Raw genomic sequence first — 27,774 nt, forward strand, 5'->3', positions numbered from 1 at the left:
CTGAGTACTTTGACAGTGGCGGTGGGAATGGCGGCTAAGATTACAGGAGGAAGGAACCCAAAGACCATGAAACTTTACTTGTAACGGCCCCGCACAGGAATTCGTTTCTAGCAAAAAGCAGAGCCGTCGCCCCGTAGAGGATTGAAGGGGAGTGGGAGTGACAATACGCTTGATTATCACGGTATATGTCCGGGTGGAGAAGGTGGACGCACTTTACGACTTGCTAGTTAGCCTAACGTTGTTACCACTGACTTTGATTGAAGGTAGCTGTTAGCTCACCGCACTATTAGCCAGCTGTTGGCTACTTTGCTGGCCCAACAAGTTTTAGAAGTGGTTTACTACATGAAAACGTCTATTATTTGATTTTTTTGAATGGTGATCGGCGGTTTTTGTCAGCATATATTGTTAGGGATACTGCCCGAGGGTGGGATTGCGCGACAACAAGTGCGTTGTGAACATTATTAGTGCTAACCTTAATGCTAGCTAGTGCAGTGACGCTAGCTAAGTTTGGGATCCTGAAGTCTCGCCCATTTTTGGATTCTGCCACAGCCATTGGTTAAGGGCTAATCAACAGCCAACTAGTCTGCTTTTCAGACTCAACCGCGACGACGATGGAAAGTCTAACATTGAGTGATGTCGAGCAGAAATATTACTCGGATTTGTTCGTATACTGCGACACGGACAACACGAAAAAAGTGGCATCCAACGGGAGAGTTCTTGACCTTTTCCGGGCGGCCCAGCTACCAAGTGAAGTTGTCCTGCAGGTAAGCTAGCGTGAGCCAGTGGCTGTTTTTAAAGTGTCATCACACAGCAGGTCTGCTCAATAACACACCTCTGCTAATTGATGTCTTACAAACTTGCCTGGCTGCCAAAGTTGACCTGTCATCCTCTCAAGCTATGCGTAGCCTCGGTTGTTAGCAGTGCTTCGCAGCAAATAAGACACACCTTCTTCTAGCTAGTGTTAGCCTGAGCTAAAGTGATGAGGCAGGAGAGTCCCAGAATGATGGCTGCACTATTTGACTATCATACTCGTGTGTCTGATCCTGGCCCCTTTGTCCTCGCATCCTTTAAAACGTCTGTCATTGTGTGCAACAGAAAGTGTAGCTGTGCTTCCCATCCCTCCTTTGCCCCAGATTATTGTTTCACTATCAACTAGAAGCTGAATTTCCATCGACTTCCATCCTCTGAATCTATATATCAGTGTGATTTATGTGTGTGACTGTGCCCTGTGATGGAGAATCTCATCGTCACGTTGAGATGCAGCCTTTCCTCCTATCATTGGCTCATGCCCATTTTCCTCTCTTCCTGATATTCCGAGCTACGGTGCCACCTCGGAATGCTCAGCCTCGCTGTGCGGAGCCCCATAAACCGCTGCCGCCCGTTTCCTGTGACTTTGTAGCCCTCGCTCGGCCGATATTTGCAGTTTTCCACTCGGAATTCTTTTCAAGGTCAACAAAAGGATCCGTGTGCCAGAAGAATTAGGCAGCGTCGTAACCCGGCGTGGACGCGTCATCCTGAAGCTTTAATGGCCTCTGACGGGCCCCCTCGTCCCTGGAACTCACCCCCCGCTGTCAATGCTGTCCCGTTCAGATCACAGAGCTGTGCGGCGCCACCCGCCTGGGTCACTTTGGGCGGAGCCAGTTCTACATCGCCCTGAAGCTCATCGCCATCGCCCAGTCGGGGCTGCCGCTGCGCGTGAGAGCCTCAACTCCGGTGAGTGCGTGCGCCGCTCCCTCGCGGCGTGGAGGTGGTTCCTAGCACAGAGCCTGTGGTTACCGCGGCGACCTCGGCCAGCATCTTTCCCGTGGGTGAACGTCTGCATCCTTGTCCTCTCAAGGGCGTCCTATAATCCCGTCTCCTGTCCCACCAGTCAAGGACCTGCCGCTGCCCAGGTTTGTGGTGGGGAAGAACGAGGCGGAGGCGAGGCACGCGGCGCTGTACCAGGACGCCGACGGCCAGGGGCTGTACCCGCCCGCCGTCATCCCCAGGCCGCCCGGCAGGGGCTTCCAGGGCAAGAAAGGCCCGGCGGCGTCCACGACGCTTCCTGTGCACGAGGTCATCCAGCCCCTCCCCCCCAGCATAGAGCCGCAGGTCGGTCCATGAACGTTGTGTGTTGATTTATGCCGATGTTGATTGGTGACGTCATCGAAAAGGTGGTTTTTGGCGTCTTTATGTGGTCTCAACGTTTGGGAATAACTAGAAGAACCGGACGCAGTCGGACAGGCGGCGCCAACCCCCCCCCCCCCCTTAATTTGTCTCGGTGACTGTTGTCATGGAAGCAGGGGGAGGATTTTCCCAGACGTAGTCGGGCTTCTGTTCGTTACAGCATCCAGCAGTGGCAGCCGGGCGGCGTTCCTGAGCCGGGCGGCGTTCCTGAGCCGGGCGTCCCGGATTCAGTGGGATTACAGGAAATAACAGTTGATTCAGTTGTGGCGGCGTGCGCGGCGTATATCCGTGCGCCCCTGCTGCGTCACCCGGAGGTGCTGGTTCCTGGCGAGATGGCTCGCCGCCCCAGAACGGTGGCGCCGAACTGCCTCCGCATGACGTTTCCGGTCACGTGATCTTGTGTTTCTCTGCGTCCGCCAGCCTGAGGCCACGTCCCCGGTGGTCTCCCCTCACCAGTCCCCCCCCACGTCCCCTCACACGTGGAGGAAACACAAGCGGCAGCACAGCGGGGGGAACGCAGAGCGGCCGCCGGTGGTGGCGGCCGCCGGAGCGGCGTGGACGCAGTTCAGAGAACCGCAGACGGGTAAGCGAGGGGGGGGGGGGGGCCGGAGCGGGTCACAGCAGCCCAGTCACGTGACTCCGCCCCCGAGGCTTTTTAAGCGAGGCTCGTCTGTCGTTTTTCCAGGCGCGGTTCCCGGCGAGGGAATGTGGGCGTCTCACTCGCCCCCCCTGAGTCAGGAGAGCTGGGTCAGCTTCGCCACAGACACGCCGCCATCCAGCACGCTTCCAGCCGTGCACCCCTCGGCGGTCCAGGTAGGCCGCCGCGCCTCCCGCTGGCGAGAGGCCGCGCGGCGGTTGATATGGGGGTGAGTGACTCGGGGATCCTTTCCCGCAGGAAAACGCGACGATACGAACCGGCGCCCCCGCGGCCGCCGCCCCCAACGAGCTCCAGCGCCAGTCCAGCGGGTACGACGACCCCTGGAAGATCACGGACGAGCAGAGGCAGTATTACATCAACCAGTTCAAAAGTATCCAGCCGGACCTCAACGGCTTCATCCCTGGTGAGAGGGCGCCGCCCACACACACGCACACACACACACACACCACACACACACACACACACCCACCATCTGCCTCCTCCCTTTTCCAGGCTCGGCCGCAAAAGAGTTCTTCACCAAATCCAAACTCCCCATTTTGGAGCTTTCGCACATTTGGTGAGTCGCCGCCCTTCGTGTTCGGCTTCGTCGTGGTTAAACTGGCGGATCAGCAGGGATGAAGGCGGGCGGACGATCCTGCCGGGTCAGGAGTCGCTCAGACCCGCGGTTGTGTGTGTGTGTGTGCTTCCAGGGAGCTGTCGGACTTTGATAAGGACGGCGCCCTGACCCTGGACGAGTTCTGCGCCGCCTTCCACCTGGTCGTGGCCCGGAAGAACGGCTACGACCTCCCCGAGAAGCTTCCCGAGAGCCTGATGCCAAAATTAATCGACCTGGATGACTCGGCAGGTACGGGAGGCAGCGGTCGGCGTCGGTCCTCCTCAATAGGTTCCTAAGCCGGGGGGGGGGGGCGTGGCTGTTCTGCCAACCCCCCCAGTTTGGGTAACGGCCGTCTCCCTTTCTGTGCCCAGACATCCCAGAGCAGAGCGCTGAGGTGGGCTACTCGGGCTCCCCGGTGGAGGCGACCCCCAGCAAGTCTCCCTCCATGCCGTCGCTCAACCAGGCCTGGCCCGAGATGAACCAGAGCAGCGAGGTCTCCCCCCCCGCCTCCTCCCCCGTCTCCCCCCCCGCCTCCCCCCCCCGTCTCCTCCCCCGTCTCCTCCCCCGCCTCCCTTTTGTTTCCCCCGTAAACGCTTGTGTCCGTTCGCTGCTTCGGTCATTTTATCGCCGCGTCATCCTGCAACGTCATTCTGCGCCTCCTCTCTGGCGGGGTCGTGGCGGCGGACGATGTGATGGTGTGATGTCACTGCACCGCCCACTGACGTGTTTTTCTCTCACTGTCTGTCTGTCTCTCCGTCTGTCTGTCTGTCTGTCTGTCTGTCCGTCTGTCTCCTGCAGCAGTGGGAGACCTTTAGCGAGCGCTCCTCCAGCTCACAAACTCTGACCCAATTTGACTCTAACATTGCACCAGCTGACCCTGTAAGTCAATCACCTAGTACGCATGTTTCACCATTAATGACGGACATTAACCTCTCTCTCTCTCCTCTAGCTCTCTCTCTCTCTCCCTCCCCCCTCTGCTCTCTTCTCTATCTCTCTCTCTCCTCCTCTCTCTCCTCCTCTCCCCCCTCTCTGCTCTCTCTCTCTCCCTCCTCTCCCTCCCTCTCTCTCTCTCTTCTCTCTCCCCTCTCTGCTCTCCTCCCTCTCTCTCTCCCCTCTCTCCCTCCTCTCCCCCCCCTCTCTCTCCTCTCTCCCCTCTCTCTCTCCCCCCTCTCTTCTCTCCCCTCTCTCCCCTCTCTCTCCTCTCCCCCCTCTCTTCTCTCTCTCCCTCCTCTCCCCCCTCCCCTCTCTCTCCTCTCCCCCCTCTCTCCCCCTCTCTCCCCCTCTCTCCCCCCTCCCCTCTCTCTCTCTCCTCTCCCCCCTCCCCTCTCTTCTCTCTCCCCTCTCTCTCTCCCCTCTCTCTCCTCTCTCTCTCCCCTCTCTCTCTCTCTCCTCCTCTCCCCTCTCTTCTCTCTCCCCTCTCTCCCTCCTCTCCCCCCTCTCTTCTCTCTCCCCTCTCCTCTCTCTCTCCCTCCTCTCTCCCCCCTCCCCTCTCTCTCTTCTCTCCCCTCTCTCTCTCCCATCTCTCTCTCTCTCCTCTCTCTCTCTCTCCTCTCCCCCCTCCCCTCTCTCTCCCCTCTCTCTCTCTCCCCCTCTTCTCTCTCTGCTCTCTCTCTCCTCTCCTCCCTCCTCTCTCTCTTCTCTCTCCCCTCTCTTCTCTCTCCCCCCCTCTGCTCTCTCTCCCCCTCTGCTCTCTCTCTCCTCCTCTCTCCCTCCTCTCTCCCCTCTCTCTCTCCCCCTCTGCTCTCTCTCTCCCTCCTCTCTCCCCTCTCTCTCCCCACTCTCTCTCCCCCTCTTCTCTCTCCCTCCTCTCTCCCCTCTCTCTCCTCTCTCTCCCCCCTCTCTTCTCTCTCCCCTCTCTCTCTCCCCTCTCTCTCTCCCCTCCTCCTTCCCCCCTCCCCTCTCTCTCTCTCCCCTCTCTCTCTCCTCCTCTCTCTCTCCCCCCTCCCCTCTCTCCCCTCTCTCTCCTCCTCTCTCTCCTCTCTCTCTCTCCCTCCTCTCCCCCTCTTCTCTCCCCTCTCTCTCCCCCCTCTCTCTCTCTCTCCCCCCCTCTCTCTCCTCCCCTCTCTCTCTCCCCCCCCCACTCTCACCTCTGCATGGTGTTTCGAGGAGCAGATATTTGGGTTGCTTGGCTTCTCTTTTCCACACTGATGTTCATCCTAGGTGCATTTTCTGATTGTGGGATTTTAGAAGCTGCAGCGTTAAAGGGGTGAATTCTCTGTAGAACGAAGCCGAAGCGGCTGTGAAATTCCAGGCTTTTCCAGTGAAGGGAATGTTTGCATAAGGCCGAACTCTCGGTGAACTCCACGCGTATCACATCCGTGTTTTTAATGATTTCATGAAGCACCAGTCGGTCTCCTGGGGGATGACGGACACCTCTTCATCTCTGTCTCCCTCTCCTCCAGGACACGGCCATCGTCCATCCAGTCCCCATTCGGATGACGCCCAGCAAGATTCACATGCAGGAAATGGAATTAAAGCGGACGGGCAGCGGTGAGAGAGCCTCTGACCTCTTGACCTTGGTTTTCCAATGCTTAGCGACTGTTGCCGTGAACACAATGTTCAGTCGACGATGCTGGTGAAACGCTGACTGTCGTGTTTTAACGAATATTTAGATCACAACCATCCGACCAGTCCACTGCTGGCGAAACCGCCCGAGTTGTCCGAAGAAGTGAAATTACCTCCGTCGATGAAGTTTGTAGCCGCTAACACTGTGGGTGAGTCAAGAGAGCGGAGACACATTAGCTAATTCCCGAAGCCGCCTGAGTGTTTGTGCTGCTTCCTGTCGTCTCTCAGCCAATCAGAGAGCTCCGTTTTCACTCGCTCTCCCCACCTTATAAAATGAGCAGATTAGAGGCCTGTTCAGGTCTGAATGCTTTTTCTTCCATGTGAAGGTGATGGATACAGCAGTTCCGACTCCTTTACCTCAGACCAGGAGCCAATCACAAGACAGAGGTGAGTGCGCGTCCCCTTGTTCACCTGTGTGTGAGTTGGTTCACCTGCTGACCTGTTCCTGACTTCCAGGTCTCAGTCAGGTACGTCTCCAGATGCCTTGAAGGTCGTGGCGCCGCCCCCCCCCGCCGCCTCGCCCCCACCCTTCTCATTCTCGCTCCTCGTCCCTCGACATGAACCGCACCTTCGCCGCCACGGCCGCCCCGGGGCAGCCGCAGTCGTCTGCGATCGCCTACCCACCGGCCGTCCCCCCGCGGCCGCTGCCCACACAGGTACGACGTCCACGTACGACGGCCTAAAATAGTCCCGCCTGCTCACCCGTTCCCTCTGTGCAGACGTCAGTACCCCTTGCTGGGCACCGCCCAGAGGCAGACGGAGCGGCGGCGGCGGTGGCGGCGGCGGCAGGAGGAGGAGGAGCCGTGCTCAGTAGCACCTCCCCTCAGCAGATCCCACAGCAGCCCAACTTCGCAGACTTCAGTCAGTTTCAGGCCTTCGCTGCCTCTGAGCAGCCGTCCAGCCTGCCCGAGGTGGACCTCCACAGCGAGCCTGGACAGGTAGAGCGTGTGTGTGTGTGTGTGTGGGGGTGTGTGTGGTGATGGTAAATATTGACCTTTCTTTTCTGCCCCCGGGTCATCGATTGCATCATTGTGTGCTTTAGAACCGCCACCAAAGTGCGTCATTAACTGGCGTTTTCTGTGCAGGCAGAGAAGCCGTCGGAGGGCGCCGGGCCGCTGAGGAGCGTCAAGAGTGACGGTCAAGCAGACGAGAGGACGGCGACCGTCAACTCTGTGAGTCCGTTTAGTCAAGGTCAAAGGTCATCGGGAGATCTGGACGTCTCCTGTCTGTCGGTTCTCTCGGGAAACAGGAACAGGAAATGCAGCAGCATTCAGTTTGTGGTTACTTCCTGTTCCTGTTCTCGTTCTTCCTGGGGGGGTGTCGCGAGGCCTTGTGGTGATGTTTCCTCTCCCCATCAGGTCAAAGGCTCATCTGGGCCGCTGGCTCCTCCCCCAAAGCCGGTGCGACGACGGCTGAAGTCCGAAGACGAACTCCGGCCTGAAGACGAGCAGCACGGCGCCCAGAAGTCCAACATGATCGCGGCGGTCTTGGCCACGCAGCCCTCCATCCCCAGGTGCAGAAGCTCCTCCATGAAGCGGCCCCCTCTGACCGGCCCCTCTGACCGGCCCCTCTGACCGGCTCCTCTGACCGGCTCCTCTGACCGGCTCCTCTGACCGGCCCCTCTTAGCCGGCCCCCTCTGACCGGCTCCTCTGACCGGCTCCTCTCTCGTTTCAGGTCGGTAGGAAAAGACAAAAAGGCGATCCAGGCGTCCATCCGGAGGAACAAGGAGACCAACACGGTGTTGGCGCGGCTCAACAGTGAACTGCAGCAGCAGCTGAAGGTGAGGAGGCGCTGAGCCTCGCCGCTCCTCTGGCGCCGCTCCTCTGGCGCCGCAGGCGTTCACGCCGCGGCTGTTGTGTTGCAGGACCTGCTGGAGGAGAGGATATCGCTGGAGGTCCAGCTGGAGCAGCTGAGACCGTTCTCGCATCTTTAACGCCCAGCTCGCCGCCGCCCTCCCGCCATCCTCCCATCGCCCCGAGGGCCAGAGGCACGGCCCTGCTGCGGGACGTCCCGTTCAAACACTTATTAACCTGACCTGGACGGACCCCCGGTGAGGGGGAGGGGAGGGGGGGGGGGTCCACAAACTGGCACTTTCCAATCCTCTGAGGGGAGGCGGACGTGAGGAGGACGGCAGAGGGTGAAACGCTTGTGCGACAGGAAACTCACCAATGACGTGTGACCTGAAGACAAACTGCTGCTGTCTGTTAACTCACTGTGTGTGTGTGTGTGTGTGAGTGTGTGTGTGTGTGAGTGTGTGTGTGAGTGGTTGTTGGTCAACAATTATTCAGCTCAAACAGCAGAAACCTGTTAAAGTCAGTCAGGAGCTAATGGGAGCTAATTAGCATTTTAACATTTTCAGCTCTGATTCATCCACCAGGTGTTTTTTTTTAAAAGTCAAATTGATTTCATACCTTCGCAGAGATAATTCTGGTCCGTATCGGCCGAAACTGCTTATTAGCATCGACAGGAAACTGTTGAGCGTCACTTGTGTCTATGGAGCAGGATGTGGAATGTGTGTTAGACTGATAATGACTGTGTGCGCGCGCGTGTGTGTCAGTCTTTGGTTTAACTTTATGCCAAATGTTAAGTGACTCTTTGCCCAACGCCTCCTTCCTCCCGCCCGCCGGTCTCTCTCGTTTCCAGCATTTCCGTTATTGTCGCTTCCCATCGCTCGATGTGCGACTTTCTTCCTCCCAGTATTTAATGGACGCGCGGGGAAACGGCGTCGCGTCGCGTCGGGGCGGTTTGCTTTACTGACCGGGAGGCGGCGTTTATGAAGAACAGTGTTGCTGGTCGGAGGCACGGATCAAAGGCGTTCCCGCCCGTCGGCCGGTGAGCCGGCGTTCCGATCGGGCGGTCGGCACGATGCGCGTGGGGCTGCTCCGCTCTGACAGCCGCATTCGCCGTTTGTACGATGGTAGTAGCAACTGTTAGCGGTGTAGCCTTTGGGGAGCATCTACTGTATGATTCATTTCTGCTTGTGTTGCTCGCCCCCCCTGACAGAGCCGGGGGGGCCGAGCTGTTTTTAAGGGCACTTTTCACCCAAAGTCTGCACGACCACGACCACGGTTGTGGGCGGAGCTTAGGACGGACTACAGGCAGAGGACAGTCGGCAAAGCGGGAGACCTGAATGACCCGACAGCACTTTGAACTTTAACCCTGCTCCTGTTTTAATGTGCGTCCCTCTGGGCTCTGGTGCACGTGCACGTGCACGTTGGCTCGTATTTAAAAATGCTTTAAGGCGAGGAAGAAGATGGAACCACTCGACTTCAACCTGCAACTGGAAGGTTTCCGTGCCAGTAAAAAGGCCTCTTCTTTCTCCATAAATGTAGAACTTCAGAGTTTCCTGTGTCTTCTAAAGCCTTACCGCCCCCACCACTGGTGTTCAGGTTTCCATGGCGACTGACTGATCTCCTCGGTGTTTCAAGACTTTTGGGGTTTTTGGGGGTTTTTTTGTTACTGCTGTTGACGATAACGATGTGCTTTGTGCGTACGAGTGTTTAATTGGTTTCCAGACCTGGAACTGGGACCAGTTAGGCCCATTAGGTTGGCTGGTGCAACCCCCCCCCCCCCCATCAATCCAGGCAGACTGAAGCAATCTTTGGGACTTGGATGGACAGCCGTGCTCCCAGGTCTGCGGTGTATATTGCATATTCTCCACCGTTTTTGGACTCGTGTAAATTAGCATTAATTTGCTGACTAACGGCGACAGAATCTTCTATTTAATTCCTTCTCCGGGCTGTGGGATCTAGATGTTTAACTGCATGGATGTGCTGTCTCTGCACAGTCAGCTAGCAGCTGTGTGATTTTTACACAAAAATAAAAAAATGCACAAGTTTTAAACGCTGCGCTTCGGCTTCATTTCCCTTAAATCTGATGCTTTTTCCAGGCTCTCGGACTGTTTTAAATCCAGAACAGCAGGAATTATTGTTTCTTTCTTCCTGTATAAAAACGCTGATTAATGCTCGTTAACGGACACGTGGCAGCATCGCTGGAGGAGAGCAGGGTTTTATTAATATTGCTGTAAGCTGTACAGTCGTCCGGAATATTCGCTTCATCCGAGTTCGACTCCGGCAGCTCGGCCGCGTCGTCCATCTCTGCTCGGAGCTGATCCGAGATCTGTCGAGGGGGCCCTCGGGTCATCGAGCTCGCTGAAGGCCGCTTCCCCTCCGCAGCATCTACTCCACCTACAGCAGGACAAAGAGCGCTAATGTACACGAGTGCAACAGCAGGACGGAATCTGGGATAAAGGGGCCGCTTCCAGGGTTTTCCAGGTGCCTTTCTTGTGTTCCGTCTTCAGGCGGGGGCGCAGCGGAACCCTCCGCAGGGGGTCTTTATTTGACAGTTCTGCAACAGCAAAGGAGAACGTGCGATGACGCGTTTGGGGAAAATGGGTTCCTAGAGACGCGCACAGATGAGCACACTCACACAGCGTTTTCCATGTAGCGGTCCAGGGCCGCCTGGGCCACCACCTCCGAGAACTTGGGATCGCTCCAGGGAATGTCGCCCGACACCGTCAAGTTCATGGGGCCAGAATCGAACAGCTTCGCCGTCACTTCGGTGTCTTCGGGCTGACCGGGGGATCTTGTGGGAGAGTCGTCAGGATCCCTGCAGATCACCTGTGGAGGGGGATCATCAGTCCTTCTAAAGTGCGTTCTTTCTCCTGACTCTGTCTGAGGTCCTCAAACGCACCGTCTGAACGCTGAAGATGTCGGTGCCGTCTGTCCTGTTGGCCAGAGACGAGACCCAGCCGAACTGCCTGTTGAGCAGGTCCAGGATGAAGGAGGTGTTGGCCATCCGCTCCTCGAACCTCCGGAGGAGGCCGTCGTACTGCCGGGTGAAGCGCTCGGCCAGGGCCAGCGCGTCCTCCAGCTCCACCTTCAGGGGGCCCTCCAGAGGTTTCTTCCCTGAGCAATCTGCCGGAGAAGCCAGAACAATCAGCCGTTCCACCTTAAGAACGGAGTTCCAGGCGGTTTTCCTGCTCCATAAGTAGAAAAGTGATTCCATTTTTTTTACATCCTGAAACCATCTCACCAATGTGCTGGATTTCTTTGCATTTCTCGCACTCGTTGCGGAACCTGAGGCACCCGGCCGAGTTGCGGCGGATCTCTCTGCAGGTTATCTTGCCGTCGCCGAAGGGTTTGGTGATGACCACGTCCTCGTTGACGCTCCCGTCTGCCACCGGGGCGTGAACACAAGGGTCAAGGGGGGGGATTTCTCAGCCCGAGTGTGAGGAAAATAAACGTACCCTCGTTGGGAGTCGCGCCCGTGTCGAAGTCCATCATGGAGTCCACGGAACCGAACAAGTTCCTGCCGAAGCTCGGCATGGGGGGGAAGAGATTTTGGAAATTGAAGAAAGGTTCCCGGAACAGAGATCGGATGCTTCTGCCCCAGCGAGAGTACGGTGGGTGTAACGGGATGTGGAACATGGAGGGGCCCTGGTCTGCACGTCCAGCCACCTGACGGACAACAAGGACACATTTTTACCAGGGTTGATCTGAGCTTTGGCCACCAGGTGGCGCCAAACTGGTGGTTTATACCTTCATGCTGTCTGAAAAGATGCTGTCCACACCGTCGGCCATCTCTGCGTACTTCTCCTCAAGTTCGGAGAATTCCTTCTTCTGCCGCTGTCCTTCCTGCTCCAGAGTGTCGATCTTCTCCCCGTTGATCCAGATGGAGAAGGGATGGGTCCGATTCAGCACGTCCTCCAGCTGCAGACGGGCGGAGAACCAGACGTCGCGTTAATCTGGGAGAACCTGAATTCCTTCTCGTGCGTCCGCTGAAGGGGGTTCTGACCTGGTGTCCCACCATCCCGGAGCCGCTGCTGCAGGTTCTGGAGTAATATTTGACGCACGTGTTCTTCAGGCATGGCTTACACTCCTCCCACAGGGCCATCATGCTGTCATTGCACACCCGCTCCTCCTCGGCCAGCTTGGCCTCCATTTCCTGAGCCTTGAGCATTGCATCCTGGGACGGAAACGCAGCAGACGTCGTCAGCGTGGACGGGTTTTAACATTTCCTCGAAATTCTCCCAAGTCATGAATTGGGGGTTGATCGCGGAATGAGAGCCCGTTACCTCTTTTTGTATTTTGGTCTTCTCCAGGGCCTCCAGGAAAGCATTCCGATCATCGGAGGACTTCTCCATCACGTTCTTCATCTCCTTCACTCCGTTGACGGCGTTCTCGATCTGCTTGTCCAGGTACTTTTCCCCCCGGCGAGAGATCTCTGCACAGAGAAGCATTAATCGGGATAAAATTGGGTCAGATTCCTTAAGATGGCTGAAAATGTGCCGCTTTGCAGGGAAACTCACCGCTCAGATGCTCTTTTGTGGGATTCATGACACAATCGACTGAAGCCAGAAGAAGGGCCATCACAGCCAGAGACCCCTTCTTCTTCTTCATCATCAACATCATCATCAGCATCGTCTCTGCCTCCCAGACAATGACGAGAAAAGAAAAACTAGAAAGAACAAACAAGACCCATTTCAATCAGAACCCCGCATCATTGTAATACACCGCGTGTCCACCAGGGGGCGCTGTTCGGCGGGGAGGCAGCAGACCTACGCAGCAGAAAATCAGCCCGCGAGCTCAGCAGCATTATAGGAGAAGAGAAGAGGCCCCCGCATCGATGCTGAGAACTGACTCAGACATACTGTTGCTGTCTGCTCACCCATATGGCTCGAACCATTGCTCCCAGTGACATTCGCTCCATCGCCCCATTACACACAACAACACACTCTTTGTCTCTTTACGCCACTTTTTCCTCTGATGTGACCTCGTGGAGCTGCTGCTACAGTCTGTCACTGCCGATGTAGCTTATATTGTAATCACGCCTTTCATTATCAACATTTTATTAAAATCTGTTCATAATCTGAGTTATTTGGCTAATAACCCCCCCCCCCCCCCCCCCCCCCCCATCCCCAGCGGAGGCGAGGAGCTAAAAGTGACACTTCAAAACTTCAGGATTGTCAATAATAGCCGTTCAAATTTGTATTTAAAGTTAATGTGGCAAACTGTTTCCATCTGACATTAAATGAGTCGAATTAAAAAAAAAATAAAAAAAAAGAATAGTGAAATGAAACGAAAGCCAAATGTATGTTATGTAACTTGTTTTGCACATTTTGGAGCCGTTATTCATCCCTCCTGAGACCCCTTCATCTGTTCCCATGGCAACGTTCTGGTCAAACCTTTCCAGCTACCGTCCGCCCCCCCCCCCCCTTCCTGTCCGCCACCCCCCCCCCCCCCCCTGCAGGAGTTCACCCGTTCCCCAGTTTAACGAGGACGGGGGTCCCCTGAACTGGGACTGGCCCTGAACTGGGACTGGCTCCCTGAACTGGGACTGGCCCTGAACTGGACTGGCCCTGAACTGGGACTGGCCCTGAACTGGACTGGCCCTGAACTGGGACTGGCCCTGAACTGGGACTGGCTCCCTTAACTGGGACTGGCTCTGAACTGGGACTGGCCCTGAACTGGGACTGGCCCTGAACTGGGACTGGCCCTGAACTGGGACTGGCTCCCTTAACTGGGACTGGCTCTGAACTGGGACTGGCTCCCTGAACTGGGACTGGCCCTGAACTGGGACTGGCTCCCTGAACTGGGACTGGCTCTGAACTGGGACTGGCTCTGAACTGGGAGTGGCTCTGAACTGGGACTGGCTCCCTGAACTGGGACTGGCTCTGAACTGGGAGTGGCTCTGAACTGGGACTGGCTCTGAACTGGAGTGGCTCTGAACTGGGACTGGCTCCCTGAACTGGGACTGGCTCCCTGAACTGGGACTGGCTCCCTGAACTGGGACTGGCTCTGAACTGGGAGTGGCCCTGAACTGGGACTGGCTCCCTGAACTGGGACTGGCTCCCTGAACTGGGAGTGGCTCCCTGAACTGGTTTCCTGCTGCCTCAGGAAACAGCCGAAGAGCAAAGGAACGAGTCTGAAAGGCAAAGAGAGGACTGTGGTTGCACAACAGAAGACAAACACAGCGAGCGGCGCCGGTCCGGACGGTGGCCTTCCGCCAAGTTGGGCCCGTGCCAGTAAACCAGAACGGTGATGTTGTGGGTTTGTTGTTAGAGATACACACATTTTAGCCACAATCGCCCTCGTCCTCGTCTGCCCGACTGTTGTGATGAAAACCTGAAGGAGTCAGATTATCTGATAATCCGGCCCGTGGGGCTGGAACTGGGACGCCGGCCTCATTCGGAGAGTTGAGGGATTTGTGCACCAGGAATATTTAGACAGCGGACAAAGGTCACTTCTGCCCTCCCCGTCGCCCACAAACACCCTGGAAAGGACATTTGGGGGCAGATGGAAGAGGAGAGGACATTTCGTGGGCATCAGATCCATCTGTCCTGACCTAAAGATGGAGGCCACGCCCACGAGAACGTCACCCTTTCTGCATTAATAACACAAACAAAGTCAAGTGTTGGGCGTGCACGTGCTGGCCTGGCACTGCGCGTGCACAGCCGGTGCAGCCCAGACGTCGGTTGACCAAAATAAAAGCATGTAGAACTCACCTGTCTGTGTCCCGCCCCAGGATCGGTCCGGACCCGCTGCCTCTCCGCTGCTCCTATTTATACCGCAGGACTCCGCGGAGGCGCAGACACGTGACCCCGACCAGCGTCGCCAAACCGCGAAACACTTCCGGTTGTTCTCTCCAAAATAAAGCTCGATGCGCAGACGGCGACTGTTGAGAAGGGAAAATAACTGGCGAGAAACCTTCCTCCCTTCCTTCCTCCTTCCTCCCTCTCTCCCCCCCTTCCTCCCTTCCTCCCTCCCTCCCTTCTTTCTTTTCTCCTTCCCTTCCTCCCTCCCTTCCTTTCTCCTTCCCTTCCTTCCTTCCTTCCTCCCTTCCTCCTTCCCTCCCTCCCTCCCTCCCTTTCTTCCTCCCTCCCTCTCTCCTCCCCCCCCTCCTTCCTTCTTTCCTCCCTCCTCCCTTCCTTCCTCCCTTCCTTCCTCCCTCCTCCCCCTCCCTCCCATTCTCCTTCCTCCCTCCCTTCCTCCTCCCTTCCTTCCTCCCTCCCTTTCTTCCCTCCTTCCTCTTCCTTCCTCCCTCCCTCCCTTCCTTCCTTCCTTCCTTCCTTCCTTCCTTCCTTCCTTCCCTCCCTTCCTTCTTCCCTCCCTCCTTCCTCCTCCCTCTCCCCCTCCCTCCCTTCTTCCTCCCTCCCTTCCTTCCTCCCCCTTCCTCCCTCTCTCCCCCTCCCTTCCTTCCTTCCTTCCTCCCTCCTCCCTCCCTTCCTCCCTCCCTTCCTTCCTCCCTCCCTTTCTTCCTCCCTCCTTCCTCCTCCCTTTCTTCCTCCCTTCCTCCCTTCCTCCCTCCCTCCCTCCCTCCCCCCCATCCCTCCCTCCCTTCCTTCCTGCTTCCTTCCTTCCTCCCTCCCTCCCTCCCTCCTCCCTTCCTTCTTCCTTCCTCCCTCCCTCCCTCCCTCCCTTCCTTCCTTCCTTCCTTCCTTCCTTCCTTCCTTCCTTCCTTCCTCCTCCCTCCCTCCTCCCTCACTCCCTTCCTCCCTCCTTCTTGCCTTCCTTCCTTCCTTCCTTCCTTCCTTCCTTCCTTCCTTCCTTCCTTCCTTCCAATCACTCTGCTTAGTGAGGGAGCCGCAGATTCTTTTATTTTGAAGTGATTCCGTGTTTTCTTGTCTCTCTTTTGGGGACTCGACGCTCTTGAAAGGACGTTTCCAGAAATCTGCCAAGTTTTTGGCAGAGAAACAAACCTGTGAATCAACTTTACTGTCGCGTTTCAACCTCAGACAACAGGAAGAGCAACAAAAAGCAACAGGCAAATTACGTATTGACTGTTTTATTGGAAAGGAATTGTGCATTATGAGCATATTGCGCGCGCGCGCGTGTGTGTGTTGTGTGGTGTGTGTGTGTGTGTGTGTGTGTGTGTGTGTGTGTGTGTGTGTGTGTGTGTTTGTGTTGTGTGTGTGTGTGTGTGACTTCCCATAAGTGTGAGTAGGATTTTGGGAATTTAAAAAGAAAAAAACAGAACAAAGACAAAAGACATAAAGAGAATGTGTCATTCATAGGGTTGGATGTTCCAGTAACTCTCTCTCTCTCTCTCACACACACACACACACACACACACACCACCACACACACACCCACCCACACACAAACAACCCCGAGGGTGATTTGAGGTCCCCTTTGTTTTTCGATGCAACCCCCCACTGGCCACTAGGGGGCAGTACAACAGTTCAGAACTTCAGCTCACGTCAGAAACTAATGAAAATAAGTTGTTTTTTTAAATGACGCAATGTGAATTTCTCACAAGATGGATTTTTAATTTCCCATTGTGCATTAGCTTTTTTTTAAAAACATTTTTGTTTTATTTTGTTAAAAATGATTTAAACTGGGGCCTCTTTAATCATTATCTTTATTGACCAGCAGAATTTTCCAGTCTTGGTGGAGCCAGCGAGAGTTTTTCATGTTGGATTCCCCCCAAATTTCTCACTATCACAGAAAATGACATAACAAGAAAGCAAAACTAATCATGTAACACCAACCACAAGCCCATTAGCGAGTTGTCACCAACAGAACGGTGGTTTAGATCGACCAGTTGTTCCAGCCCTCACTACCCCAGTAACAGTGATCCAGTCAGAAGGTCAGAGGTCGCAGCCGTTTCCAGCACTTCTGAGCGTTGCTGCTCTGCTGCTTCCTAACCCAAAACATCATTATCACGAGGCGTGTGTGTGTGTGTGTGTGTGTGTGGTGTGTGTGTGTGTGTGTGTGTGTGCGTGCCAACGGATGAGTTAGCTTGGTGGAATGTGGTAATAAGGCCGATCAAAGCTTGGAGACAAAGATCCAGGCTCCTTCATCTGGACCAAAGTTCGATGCCGTCGCTGCAGAATTTTCTCTTTTCTCTGGGTCCAAAGGACGGAGAGGACAGAAAGAGGACAAGAACACACACCTGGAACCTGGAAGGCGACGCTACGTCCTGCACGTGAGGACACGACAGGACGCCGGACGAGAAGATTACACCTGCTGAACAGTTAGGAGGCTGGGTGGCGAGGGAGGGGGGACGCCGTCCTGGGGCCTGCCAGGGGTTACAGCTTTGAGTGTGTGTGTGTGTGTGGTGTGTGGGGGGGGGGGGTGTTTTCCTGTCCCCAGGCCAGAGACACAGACACTGAAGGTGCTCGCTCCACATTTGTTAGCAATTAGCCTCAGCCGCAGAAACTTTCGGCTCACACGGACCCTCCCTCCTGTTCCTATTTCATCCCCTTCCAGTCCCTCCCTCATGTCCACAGCCTTTTGTTCCTCCCCCCAATGTCCTGCCCCCCCCCCTTCCTCCCTCTGGGTTCTGTGTGAGGAGCCTCAGTCTCCTCCAGCTCCGGGTGGGACGAGGATGCTAACAGAGAGCCGAGGGGCCCGTTCACACAGCCTGACAGAACCGGGACAGTTCTGATGCTGACGGATGAGCGTCGGTCGCTGCTGGGATGCGTTTTTACTGACTCCAGAGGACATTTGCTGTTTCCCCAACCTGCGGATCTACGACTGTTTCTGGACTTTCATCAGCGTTTGAACGACTCCAGGAACCCACTTCTTCCATCTGCAACGTGAGCAGAACCGGAGAAGCACCATGAAAGGTAAAGTCCCGTCTCAGCACCCCCCCCCCCCCCACCCCCCTGCACCCCCCAATAAAGATGTTTTAAGGTGAAGGATCACCCAACAACACCTGCGCTGGGCACCAGTGGAACATGAGCTTCTCATCTGCTGGGAAACTGGGCAGTGTGGGTGTGGAGAAAGTGCTTGTTGATCTTGGATGTGTGTGTGTGTGTGTGTGTGTGTGTGTGTTGTGTGTGTGTGGTGTGTGTGTGTGGTGTGTGTGTGTGTGTGTGTGTGTGTGTGTGTGTAATCTTATAATACCGTCTCTAGACCTGCCAATCTGCTGCAGGTTGAATTAATATCCTCTTTAAATGAGGGTGAGTGAAAACATCATGTGAATAAAAGGTGCAGAAGAACGCTGACATGAACAGAAGGGAGAGAGGGAGAGAGAGGGAGGAGGGAGGAGAGAGGGAGGGAGGGGGAGAGAGGGAGGGAGGGGGAGAGAGGGAGGAGAGAGGGAGGGAGGGGGAGAGAGGGAGGGAGGGGAGGGAGGGAGGGGGAGAGAGAGGGAGAGAGGGAGGGAGGGGGAGGATAGAGAGGGAGGGAGGGAGGGGAGAGAGGGAGGGGGAGGATAGGGAGGGAGGGAGAGAGAGAGAGGGAGGGGGAGGATAGAGAGGGAGGGAGAGAGAGGAGGGAGAGAGAGGAGAGAGAGGGAGGGAGAGGAGGGAGAGAGGGAGGAGAGAGAGAGGGAGGGGGAGGATAGAGAGGGAGAGAGGGAGAGAGGGAGGGAGGAGGGAGGAGAGAGAGGGAGGAGGGAGGGAGGGAGAGGGAGGGAGGGAGAGAGGGAGGGAGGGGAGGAGAGAGGGAGAGAGGGAGGAGAGAGGGAGAGAGGGAAGGGGAGGGGAGAGAGGGAGAGGAGGGAGGGAGAGGGAGGGAGAGAGAGGGAGAGAGAGGGAGAGAGAGGGAGGGGAGGATAGAGAGGAGGGAGGGAGAGAGGGAGAGAGGGAGGGAGGGGGAGGATAGAGAGGGAGAGAGGGAGGGAGGGAGAGGGGGAGGATAGAGAGGGAGAGAGGGAGAGAGGGAGGGAGAGAGGGAAGGAGAGAGGGAGAGAGGGAGAGAGGGAAGGAGAGAGGGAGAGAGGGAAGGGGAGGGGAGAGAGGGAGAGGGAGGGAGAGAGAGGGAGGGAGAGAGAGGGAGAGGAGGGAGGGAGGGGGAGGATAGAGAGAGAGGGAGGGGGGGGTTGAGACTTTAACTGGTGAGTTCCACCAGCCTGACCAGGCTCTGGGTCCAGGTCCGGCTCTCATCCCAACGGTGGAGGAGGTCCAGTAATGTGGTTTCCTGGGTTCCTGAGCCCGTTCAGTCCTGCCCGACCAGAACAAAATGCTGCCTCATACATTCCTGGTTCTGCTGGAGGGGGAGTCAAAACAGACCAGGAGAGAGGGAGGCGGCAGGTGTCTCCGGAGTCCTGGCGTCTGATGTTATTGATGCTAACTCACAAGCGTTAGCAGGCGAGCTAGCAGCAGCCATGCTAACGCCAGCAACCGCCTCTGTCTCGGCCCGGACATCCGGCCGTCCCGGGACCGCGATGCGTTTCCAGGACGACGGCTCCAGCCGTCTCCCGTCCCCCCGCCCGACCTGCTCGTCCTCTGCACGTTCCAGACGGGAGGTTCTAGTTTTGAGATCACACATTCCAGCCAGAGGACCGCCTCCAATATGTCAACAGAGGTTTGCAATCGGACTCATCCGGCGCCGCCCATCCGCTCTGTCCTCAGGGTTTCTGGGACCTTTTTGGATCACAGCTGCTCAGGTTCCTACCGGTCCATTTGCCCATTTCCGTCCCGGATCCGTAGCGTTCTCCAGCGCCGCTGTTGAGGCGTTAGCGGCTGCTTCATGTCCCGGCCTCCCCATTTTCCCGGTATTCCCCGCGAGCGGTGATTTTGTGGTTTGGGCTCGGCGCTGTTACAGGGAACCATATTGTTGTTTCATGGATTTGAGGGAGCAATTCCAGCGTTGGCAGGTGACGGACTGGGACGATTCATCTGGTTTCTGGACCATGATGGGTCCATCAGCAGCTCTGCACCAGTTAGATGGGTTTGTCCCGTCCTTCCCTGACCTCTCCTGACCTCTCCTGACCTTCCCCGGCCTTTCCTGACCTTTCCTGACCTTCCCTGGCCTTTCCTGACCTTCCCTGACCTCTCCTGACCTTCCCTGAACTCTCCTGACCTTCCCTGACCTCTCCTGACCTTCCCTGACCTCTCCTGACCTCTCCTGACCTCTCCTGACCTTCCCTGGCCTTTCCTGACCTCTCCTGACCTTCCCTGCCTTTCCTGACCTTCCCTGGCCTTTCCTGACCTCTCCTGACCTTCCCTGGCCTTTCCTGACCTCTCCTGACCTCTCCTGACCTCTCCTGACCTTCCCTGGCCTTCCCTGACCTCTCCTGACCTTCCCTGGCCTTTCCTGACCTCTCCTGACCTCTCCTGACCTCTCCTGACCTTTCCTGACCTTCCCTGACCTCTCCTGACCTTCCCTGACCTCTCCTGACCTCTCCTGACTGTCTGTGGACACAGGACAGTTTGACGTCCGCCCTCGTGAGACAGACCCAGAGTTTTTGTTGCAAACAGGCGTTTTAAACTGCGAGCGTCTCAGCGTTGTGCACGGCCCGTGCACGAGTCGTGCACGAGTCGTGCACGAGTCGGGCGCCTGAGTGTGAGTGAATCCTGCCGCCTGGTTACAGCGCACGCCGGTTACGTCACACCTGTCTAGACTGTCATCAGATTTTCCACATTTCCCCGTTTTCAGGTGCTCGCCAGTGACATCACGCCATCTTTCCATTTTCTGACCACTCGTGTTTGCTTTAATGTTGGTGGCGACATCAGGGCGCCATGGCAGCGCCGCAACCTGTGTGGGGGCGGGGGGGGGGGGGGGGGTATATGTGGCTTCCTGTGTGTGTGTGTGTGTGTTTGTACTTGCTAAATATTGAGTTGCAAAATACTCATTTTACTATCAAACAGAGGACATTTTTGAAACATGGGGCCATTTCTGCTGATCTCCGTCTCCAAAGGACCGTTTGAGGGTTAGAACAGCGTCCAGGATCTAGGACAGAATCGGGTCCAGGTTAGTTGGGATGGTGAGGGCTAGGGTAAGGAGCTTGGTGATGTATTATGTCCCCCAAAAACAGAGAAAACTAGTGTGTGCGTGTGTGTGTGTACACATGTTTTGCCTCCTGACCAGCCTCTCCCTCTCTTCCTGGACCGTTGAGTGTGAGGTTTGATACCCTGGCTGGTGCTCAGTTAACGACCTGTTATATAAAGTCCGCTGCGCCTCCACACGCCCACGAAAACATCAGGTTAAATGTGTTCTGGGAGTTGAAAGTCAACTGGTTTTGGGTGGTTTAATGGGCTGTCTGGTTATATTGCGCTGACAGCCTCCTTGGACGCGCACCCACACACACCCACACACACACACACTCTCAGTTCTCCCACAAGAATCAGCACATGAAATCAACATTCTTTACACTGGAGCAGAACAACCATTCCTACAGCAGCGATAGCGGCTTCATCACCAACCAGACCCAGACTCTGGAATCTGTGCACGTCTAAATAGGAAGTTTTGTGAACGTAAGACCAGAGGTTTGAGTCCAGCAGCACCTTTGTCCTCATTTGTCTCTGTTTCATTGACAGACAGCTACGGAGGATACGAGAACCAGCTTTTCAAAGGTAAGGATGGAGCCGCCCTCACCAACCCCAGCGTCGCTGGAGCCGGTCCTGCTGCTTCTCTGGGTGGTCCAGTTCAAACAGTGGCCAAGAACTGGAGCATGATTGAGCATTCCAGAACCTAGATCAGAGAACCTCGGAGCACCGTTAGGGTGCATCCATTCACACAATAAGCTTGAAAACGAGCTGGGACGCGGGTTCGATTTCCAGCCCGTCCCTAAAACACCCGCTTTAACCGCCCTCGTCTTGTTTTCCAGAGGAGGATTTCACGGGAGAGGATGAAATGCCTTCCTTCACAGGTGACGTCTGCTCGGAACACGTGCATATTTACCCCCCAGAACTGCTGTTGGTATGTTTAATAGACGGTTCTCAGCGAGCAGTTGACACGTTCATGCGTCTGACGGCCCCCCAGGTCGCAGCAGGGGCGGATGCGTGCGCTGCCAGCAGACCCGCTCTCTCCAGCTCGCCGTCAAGGTCCTCTACGGATTCGTCGCTTTCCTGGTCGTCACCGTGGTCGTGCTGGCGTCGCTCGGTGAGCCCAGTTTAGCTTAGCGTCCGGCTGCTGCTACGTGAAAAACTCTGCCTCTTTTTCATGTTCTTTTCTTTGTTTGCTCCTGTAAAGTGAGAGGAGGTCGTGGTTTGTTCCGTTGCTATGGCAACGCGGCTCTGGATTATTAAAATGCCTCCACTGTGGCCACTCTGACATCCATCGCAGCAGCCCCCCCCCCCCTCGTGTATCACTGCTTAAGAATACTTAATCAAACGGCGAATGGGCTCTGTTCGCCGTCAGGTCGAGTAAATACCCCAGATATTCCCTGATCCCTGCACTCATCTGGAACAGCTGCACTTTCAATTCAGTCCAGCACGTCGTCGCTCACTCGACAGCACGAAGGGCGAGAAGTCCTGGGAAAAGTCTGGGTTTTAAAGTTAAATTAAAAGACCCTCCCTGTTTATCCTGACTGACTTCCGTCCCTGAGGTGAATGTTCGCCTGACATCTGTGTGACGCCGGCAGATGGCTTCCACATCAGCCCCGGACTTTACTGGGGCCGAAAGCCACAAATCTTCACCTTTTACAACCGTCTCAGGATCTCAAAGCCAAGAGTTTGAGGAAAATCCTGCGCCGGGATGTGACATTTGTCATTTCTGAAGAGATTACAGTCAATTGTTTCTGATTTCTTAGAGTTTATAGAGATTCTTGTTCTTTATTTCAGGCTCAAACATTCACTGCTGCCTATTAGAAACGTCAAATGTTAGAATAGTAACATTACCAGCTCAGGCTAGCTGCTAATGTTACCCCCGTGGCGTCTATATCCAGGGAATGTAGCAGATCGTATCGAAATGCTACATAAATGTCAATGTTTTAGCATATCCAGGCTCAGGAAGGACATCTGAGCAAAGATGAACTAGCATTTACAAAAACCTGCAGGGATTTATGGTCTTGCCAAAGTCGGTTATTTATAGACATTTGGGGAAAAAAAAGGAACATTATTTTTGTTTTAGCACAGCTGCAGACCCGAAACCAAAGATATTGCACTTTGCTCTAACTCCCAACTGTGCATGCGAACAAGGAAAAACAGAAACCTTTGATATTTGTTCCCCGCGGAACAGCTGTTGGATGAAAAACATTTAACAGTGAAGAAATTAGTTAGATAACTGGCCTGGAATGAAGAAACGGGGCTTGGTGGACCGAAGAGGAACGTTGCTTTAAATTTAAAGTCGTTATCGCACAGGTTGAGGTCACCCAGTGGGTGCGTATGGAACCATGTGGAAACGTTCTTTTATGCAAACGCCGTCACAAACACTTACACACCACGACTCCCACTCGCAAAATCATTGCTGGACTCCTGGGAAATATGTCGGGAGCGCCGGCTGAGCTGAGCAGCTGGATAAACCATCATTCATCGGCGCTTCGGTCACCTTTCTCCGCTAATGAAAACTTTACATGTTTCATTGTGGAGGCTCGAATGACCACTTCCTGTTTTCAGGCCTTTAAATGCTTCCTCTGTCCCCACGTTCCTCTTTTCCACATCGCCGGTTGTTTATTTTCTCTGGAGACGGCTGTTACGTTGTTTTCCAGTTCGGTCACGTGGAAGCTGTTTAAGCCTTTGGATTTCTTTGTTTCCCGACGTTCCCCGACTTTTACAATAAACAGAATCAGCTTGTGGGTAACACGCTGCGGCTCGCTGAAACATAAAGACTTGGGAATAACAATGATGTCATCCTCTAAACTCTGAACGTTGTCGGCTGTGTCTTCAGTGTTCCGGAAGGTTGAAGGTCTGTCTGAGGAGGAGTCAGCGTACCACACCAAGATCTCCAGGGTTGAGCAAGGATTAGAGGGTGACGTAGCAACAGCAACAGCTTTATTTATTCATGTTTAACTCAGCGTCTGAAGGCTGTTAAACATCGGATGCATTTGGGGAGGATTCAATCCTGTGCATCACATCTTAAACTAGGAAAATAAGCCTCAGGTCCAGGTTGATCAGCTGATTCCTCCTTTTTTGCTGACTCGGCCTCGCAGATCTGAGCTCCACGTCTAATTCCTCGGGCTGCCTTGACGCGTCTCTGTACAGCGGTGAGATCAGCAAGCTGAAGAGAGAGTTTGAAGACATCCAGAGAATGATACTGGGCCAGGAGCAGGTTCTGACAGTCCCACACCACGGTTCAGAATCTGCAAATACGCAGATCTAACTGCTCAAAGTTCTAAACTCTTGACCACCGCCGCTCTTCCAGGTCTTGGACCAGGTCTCCCAGACCCAGAGGACGCTAGACGACACCAGCAACCATTTGACACGGAACGTGCAAAACCACGTGGTGTCCATCAGGCTTCTGAATCAGTCGCTGGAACGGTACCTGGACAGGGTGGGCAGCTGGAATGTGGTGATGGACGAAACGGTGGAGAAAATGAAGAACCTGGTGGAGGATCAGTACAGCATCAAAGCTACGGCACAGCACATCAACACAACAATGGCGCTGAGGTGAATCACAGGAGCACCTTTGAAAACATGAACCTTCATCCCTTTAAGCTCTTGATAGCTTTAACTGTCATGTTTCTCTGGTACCAAAAGGCGGTTGGCAACAGTGGCTGCGACTGATTCTGCGCTTAATGACCACTTCAGTGTGAAATTAGTGTTTGCTAGTTCATAACGGACCGGTCTGGTCCCTTCGCAGCACCATGTGGATAGATGCCTTGCAGAGGAAAGCGGACGAGGACACTCTGGTCCTCCAGAAACTGACCAGTGACTGGCAGAACTACAGCCAAGCACTGAGCGCCATCAAGTCCAACATCAGCAGCACCGCTCAAAGCATGCGCTTGCTCCAAAACAGCCTCGCAGCAGGTCAACAGAGGATCGCCATGTCCAACGAGATGTACTATGACCTGACGCAGCAGGTGTGTGGTCAGTGGCTCGAGTTGTGCTCTTCGCCGTTTACCTTAAAAATGTAATTTTCTGATGAGGATGCTGTGGATTTCCTCTCTTGTGGATCGGAGATTTCCCTTTATTCATGTTGTTTCAAGAACGTTTGTCTGTCTTTTGTCTAGATGATGAACCTGCAGATGCAACTGGACAACGCAACGACGATCATGGACGAGCACGAGGAGAACATGCATGACCTGCGGTACCACTCCAGGTAGCAGGAAGAGGGCCCGTGCACAACCAGACACACAGAGAAACGTCCTCCCTGGCCAAACACTTGTCAAATGTCTCCCTCAGGTACTATGAGAACCGGACTGCGGAGCGCTTCAACGCGCTGGACAGCCGTCTGAACTCCATCTCTCTGGAGATTGAAACCATCGCCTCCAGCATCAACGCTACCGTCAGCCACGTGCAGAGCATGCACAGGTACATCAACATCGAGAGCTCCTCTTGCCAGAGCCGCATGGGCACACACACGGAAGATCTACAGGTAGGAACCATTGAGACCTTCAGTGTAACAGAAGATGTAGCTAGCTCCGGATGGTTGTAGCTAGACAAATGTGCCATACATCGACAACGTACTTGCTTATGAGAGCACACGAGCTAAGAGGCGCCTCCTGGACTGAGCTTTCAGATGGAAGGTGGTGCAGGGCCCAGGTTTAATCCCACCTGAGCTCTCCTTTCCCATCTTCTTGTTTCTCCCCTCCCCCACATGCAGAACATGAACAGTACCGCCTTGCTACTGCTCAACTTGGCGGACACATTGAGACAACAAAATGTGCTGCTGAACCTGCGACTGGACATGGACGTGAGGAACCTGTCCATGGTGATGGAGGAGATGAAGCTTGTGGACGTCCATCAAACCCAGCTCATAAAGAATTTCACAATTGTAAAAGGTGGGCTGGATGTTCTATGAAAGCTTTCACTCTAAAACTACACACAGTAGGTTTTATGTTACCTCTGTGTCCTCCTTCAACAGGTGTTCCTGGACCACCAGGGCCCAAAGGGTACCGTGGTGAGAGTGGCTCAAAAGGGCCTGTTGGACTGACAGGGAGCAAAGGTGACCAAGGCCCTCCAGGATCTAGAGGGGTGGCTGGAGTGAAGGGTTCTGCTGGACCTAAAGGACCACCAGGTGCACCGGGCGTTCTTGGTACAAAGGGGCCTCTGGGAATGAAAGGAGCTAAAGGCTCTGTCGGTATTCCAGGACCACGTGGTGAGAAAGGACAGAAAGGTGACATTGGTCTCCCAGGTAAAGATGGCATTGAAGGACCTGTAGGCCCCCCAGGGAACGAAGGTCCGACAGGTGTACCGGGCCTCATGGGGCCAGCAGGACCAAGGGGAAAAGAAGGGTTGCAAGGACAACCAGGGCCACCTGGCCCTCCAGGTTTGCCGTACACCCTCGAACAAGAGAGAACCGTGACTCCTGCTACTTGATCCAAACGGCATTAGAAAGACGGATGATCTTAAAGGCGGATTATTATAGCTGCAGTTGCAATGTTGCAATTATCCAAGACCATGAATATATACAGTGACATTTTTGGACCTTTACTGGTGCCATTTTTCTCTAGTGACCGACAGGAATGAGGCATTGGAAACAGAACTTTGTGTTTCTTAACAAAAAAGAGACAGAAAAGTCCCCAAGACTGTTTTCACAGACGTTGAAATGTTGATTATTTGCTGAAGAACCGGTCCTTGAAACAACCCATCTGAGGCCTGACGCAACAGAATCACACGAACCCGGAACCCACCAGTCAACCTACATGGACTGAATTGCACAAAATATCTTATTTTCCACGTTGAATGTACTAGAAAACATCGGGGTTGTTCAAACTGACGTGTTTACAACCTAAATTAGGAGGCTGAACCACAATTCTTTCAACTAAAGCTGATCCTCGTAGCAGAACATTGGTATTCTCGTGCACTAGAGGCGCTCTGTGGCTACACGTGTGTAAATATTTACACGCCACCGTTGTGGTGACGGTTCAGAGCAGGTACTCTGAACACTTGTACCCACAATCAGTGTGTAAAACAGCCGTTCTTAAAACCCTTTTTTTCTTGTTGCCAGACAAATAAAGTAAGTTGCCAATTAAATATCCCAAATAAAGGGCCGGTTAAAAGTGGGTGAATACCATTTTATTAATAATAGAGGGCAGAAAAGGCGATGCTGTTGTGGAGCGGTGTGTTGTAATGAAATGCGACTGGTTTGCATAAACCTTAAATAAAGCTTTTTGATAACGTCCCCTTTCTCTCCACGTCTCTCCGGACCTGCACAACTGTGTGCGTGAGTGGCCATTAACTGGAAACACATGATGACCCCTCCCACGGGATTTTTGAGGTTTGCTCTTATTGAGTCAAAAGCATTTGATTGTTTGGATGAACCCTGTTGTTTTGTAGAGTGGAGGCACATTCTGCCGACAGCGTCTCCATGTTGTTGCTTTAAATGAGGGCTCACTGGGATCACATTAAAATACTCTGGGAGACGTCTGAAAATGACTTTATTCTCATTTTCAGGGTAAACCTTCAATCTCAGCCCTCCTGCAGATCTAAACAACTCCCACATGTGCGGCCATGAATCACGGAGCGGACGTACATTATTATTATTGTCAGCACATCCAACCACGAATGGCGCTTCGGGAAAGTTCGGTTACAGATTTTGTTATGCTAACAGTCCCATTCGCCGTCCTGTGAAACAGGCCTGGAACGTAAATCTAATTTTGTATACATGTATGTGTCATCTAATAGCTGCAGGAAGGGGGCTAATATCATACATCATATGTATTTATTCATATTTATTCTTTATTATTTGGTTCCTAAGCAACTAAGGGTTCTTTCATACCACATTAGATATATACATACACAGTTACAGCAGCAAGACAAAACCCACAAGGCTGAGGGCTGGTCAGTTGGCCAGAAGTCTGATTCAGCCACTAATGACATAATATCCTCAGGGGGGTGTATAGTCCTCTGACCAGAACTTCCCCGCTTTACCACAGCTGGTCGTGGGATATTTGCCAACGTTTCTATGTCTGCTCCTTTGGGTTTGTGCTTTTGTTGACCCGCGTTGCCTTGGCTTTGCCTTTGGTTCACTTCCTGTCTTTGGTTCACTTCCTGTCTTTGGTTCACTTCCTGTC

General features: G+C 54.3%; 3 protein-coding genes and 2 long non-coding RNA genes across 10 annotated transcripts; 3 read left to right on the forward strand and 2 right to left on the reverse strand.

Moving 5' to 3' along the window:
* The first annotated feature begins 5 nt into the window (after nt 1–5).
* reps1 (RALBP1 associated Eps domain containing 1) lies at nt 6–9,828 on the forward strand. Its single transcript, XM_057016247.1, is given in 21 exon segments — nt 6–764; nt 1,591–1,693; nt 1,696–1,713; nt 1,871–2,091; nt 2,587–2,749; nt 2,852–2,979; nt 3,062–3,227; nt 3,317–3,380; nt 3,514–3,668; nt 3,791–3,912; nt 4,218–4,298; nt 5,822–5,909; nt 6,032–6,133; nt 6,311–6,371; nt 6,441–6,486; nt 6,488–6,640; nt 6,704–6,922; nt 7,070–7,156; nt 7,343–7,497; nt 7,660–7,765; nt 7,850–9,828. Coding segments are annotated over 21 exon segments (2,460 nt in total). The 5' UTR covers nt 6–611; the 3' UTR covers nt 7,919–9,828.
* Nucleotides 9,829–9,977: 149 nt separating this feature from the next.
* On the reverse strand, nt 9,978–14,633 carry clu (clusterin). Its single transcript, XM_057016257.1, has 10 exons — nt 14,492–14,633; nt 12,296–12,444; nt 12,062–12,210; nt 11,782–11,952; nt 11,526–11,696; nt 11,234–11,444; nt 11,020–11,160; nt 10,678–10,901; nt 10,414–10,604; nt 9,978–10,332 (listed from the first exon to the last, which is right to left on the reverse strand). Exons 2-10 carry the CDS (start codon nt 12,405–12,407, stop codon nt 10,320–10,322), a joined length of 1,383 nt encoding a protein of 460 aa, XP_056872237.1. The 5' UTR covers nt 12,408–12,444; nt 14,492–14,633; the 3' UTR covers nt 9,978–10,319.
* Nucleotides 14,634–17,284: 2,651 nt separating this feature from the next.
* Nucleotides 17,285–26,687, forward strand: scara3 (scavenger receptor class A, member 3). Of its 3 annotated transcripts, none has more exons than XM_057016250.1 (12): nt 17,285–17,557; nt 21,197–21,232; nt 21,487–21,528; nt 21,642–21,761; nt 23,487–23,567; nt 23,749–23,867; nt 23,961–24,205; nt 24,399–24,618; nt 24,769–24,857; nt 24,941–25,133; nt 25,362–25,539; nt 25,623–26,687. In XM_057016250.1, exons 1-12 carry the CDS (start codon nt 17,551–17,553, stop codon nt 26,075–26,077), a joined length of 1,785 nt encoding a protein of 594 aa, XP_056872230.1. In that variant the 5' UTR covers nt 17,285–17,550; the 3' UTR covers nt 26,078–26,687. The 3 variants fall into 3 exon arrangements, with proteins under 3 accessions (XP_056872230.1, XP_056872232.1, XP_056872231.1); XM_057016251.1 differs by lacking the exon at nt 17,285–17,557 and adding an exon at nt 20,478–21,133; XM_057016252.1 differs by lacking the exon at nt 23,487–23,567.
* LOC130515789 (uncharacterized) lies at nt 19,500–20,181 on the reverse strand. 4 transcript variants are annotated; one of them, XR_008947260.1, is made up of 4 exons: nt 20,049–20,181; nt 19,849–19,958; nt 19,680–19,699; nt 19,505–19,639 (listed from the first exon to the last, which is right to left on the reverse strand). It is a non-coding gene; the product is annotated as an uncharacterized LOC130515789 (long non-coding RNA). The 4 variants fall into 4 exon arrangements; XR_008947258.1 differs by lacking the exon at nt 19,680–19,699 and adding an exon at nt 19,740–19,779 and having other exon boundaries at nt 19,508–19,619; XR_008947259.1 differs by lacking the exon at nt 19,680–19,699 and having other exon boundaries at nt 19,500–19,639.
* Nucleotides 21,768–23,017, forward strand: LOC130515784 (uncharacterized). Its single transcript, XR_008947254.1, has 2 exons — nt 21,768–22,411; nt 22,546–23,017. It is a non-coding gene; the product is annotated as an uncharacterized LOC130515784 (long non-coding RNA).
* Nucleotides 26,688–27,774: the final 1,087 nt, after the last annotated feature.

This window comes from Takifugu flavidus, chromosome 19 (genome assembly GCF_003711565.1).
Source record: "Takifugu flavidus isolate HTHZ2018 chromosome 19, ASM371156v2, whole genome shotgun sequence".
Classification (NCBI taxonomy): Eukaryota; Metazoa; Chordata; class Actinopteri; order Tetraodontiformes; family Tetraodontidae; genus Takifugu; species Takifugu flavidus.

Coding starts and splice junctions, on each gene's coding strand:
- clu (XM_057016257.1), bottom strand. CDS start 12,407: ATGCTGATGATGATGTTGATGATGAAGAAGAAGAAGGGGTCTCTGGCT. Junction 11,953..12,061: donor AGACCAAAATACAAAAAGAG/GTAACGGGCTCT, acceptor TTTCCGTCCCAG/GATGCAATGCTCAAGGCTCA. Junction 11,697..11,781: donor CCGGGATGGTGGGACACCAG/GTCAGAACCCCC, acceptor GCCCGTCTGCAG/CTGGAGGACGTGCTGAATCG.
- scara3 (XM_057016250.1), top strand. Junction 21,762..23,486: donor GGTCGTGCTGGCGTCGCTCG/GTGAGCCCAGTT, acceptor CTGTGTCTTCAG/TGTTCCGGAAGGTTGAAGGT. Junction 24,206..24,398: donor AACACAACAATGGCGCTGAG/GTGAATCACAGG, acceptor GTCCCTTCGCAG/CACCATGTGGATAGATGCCT.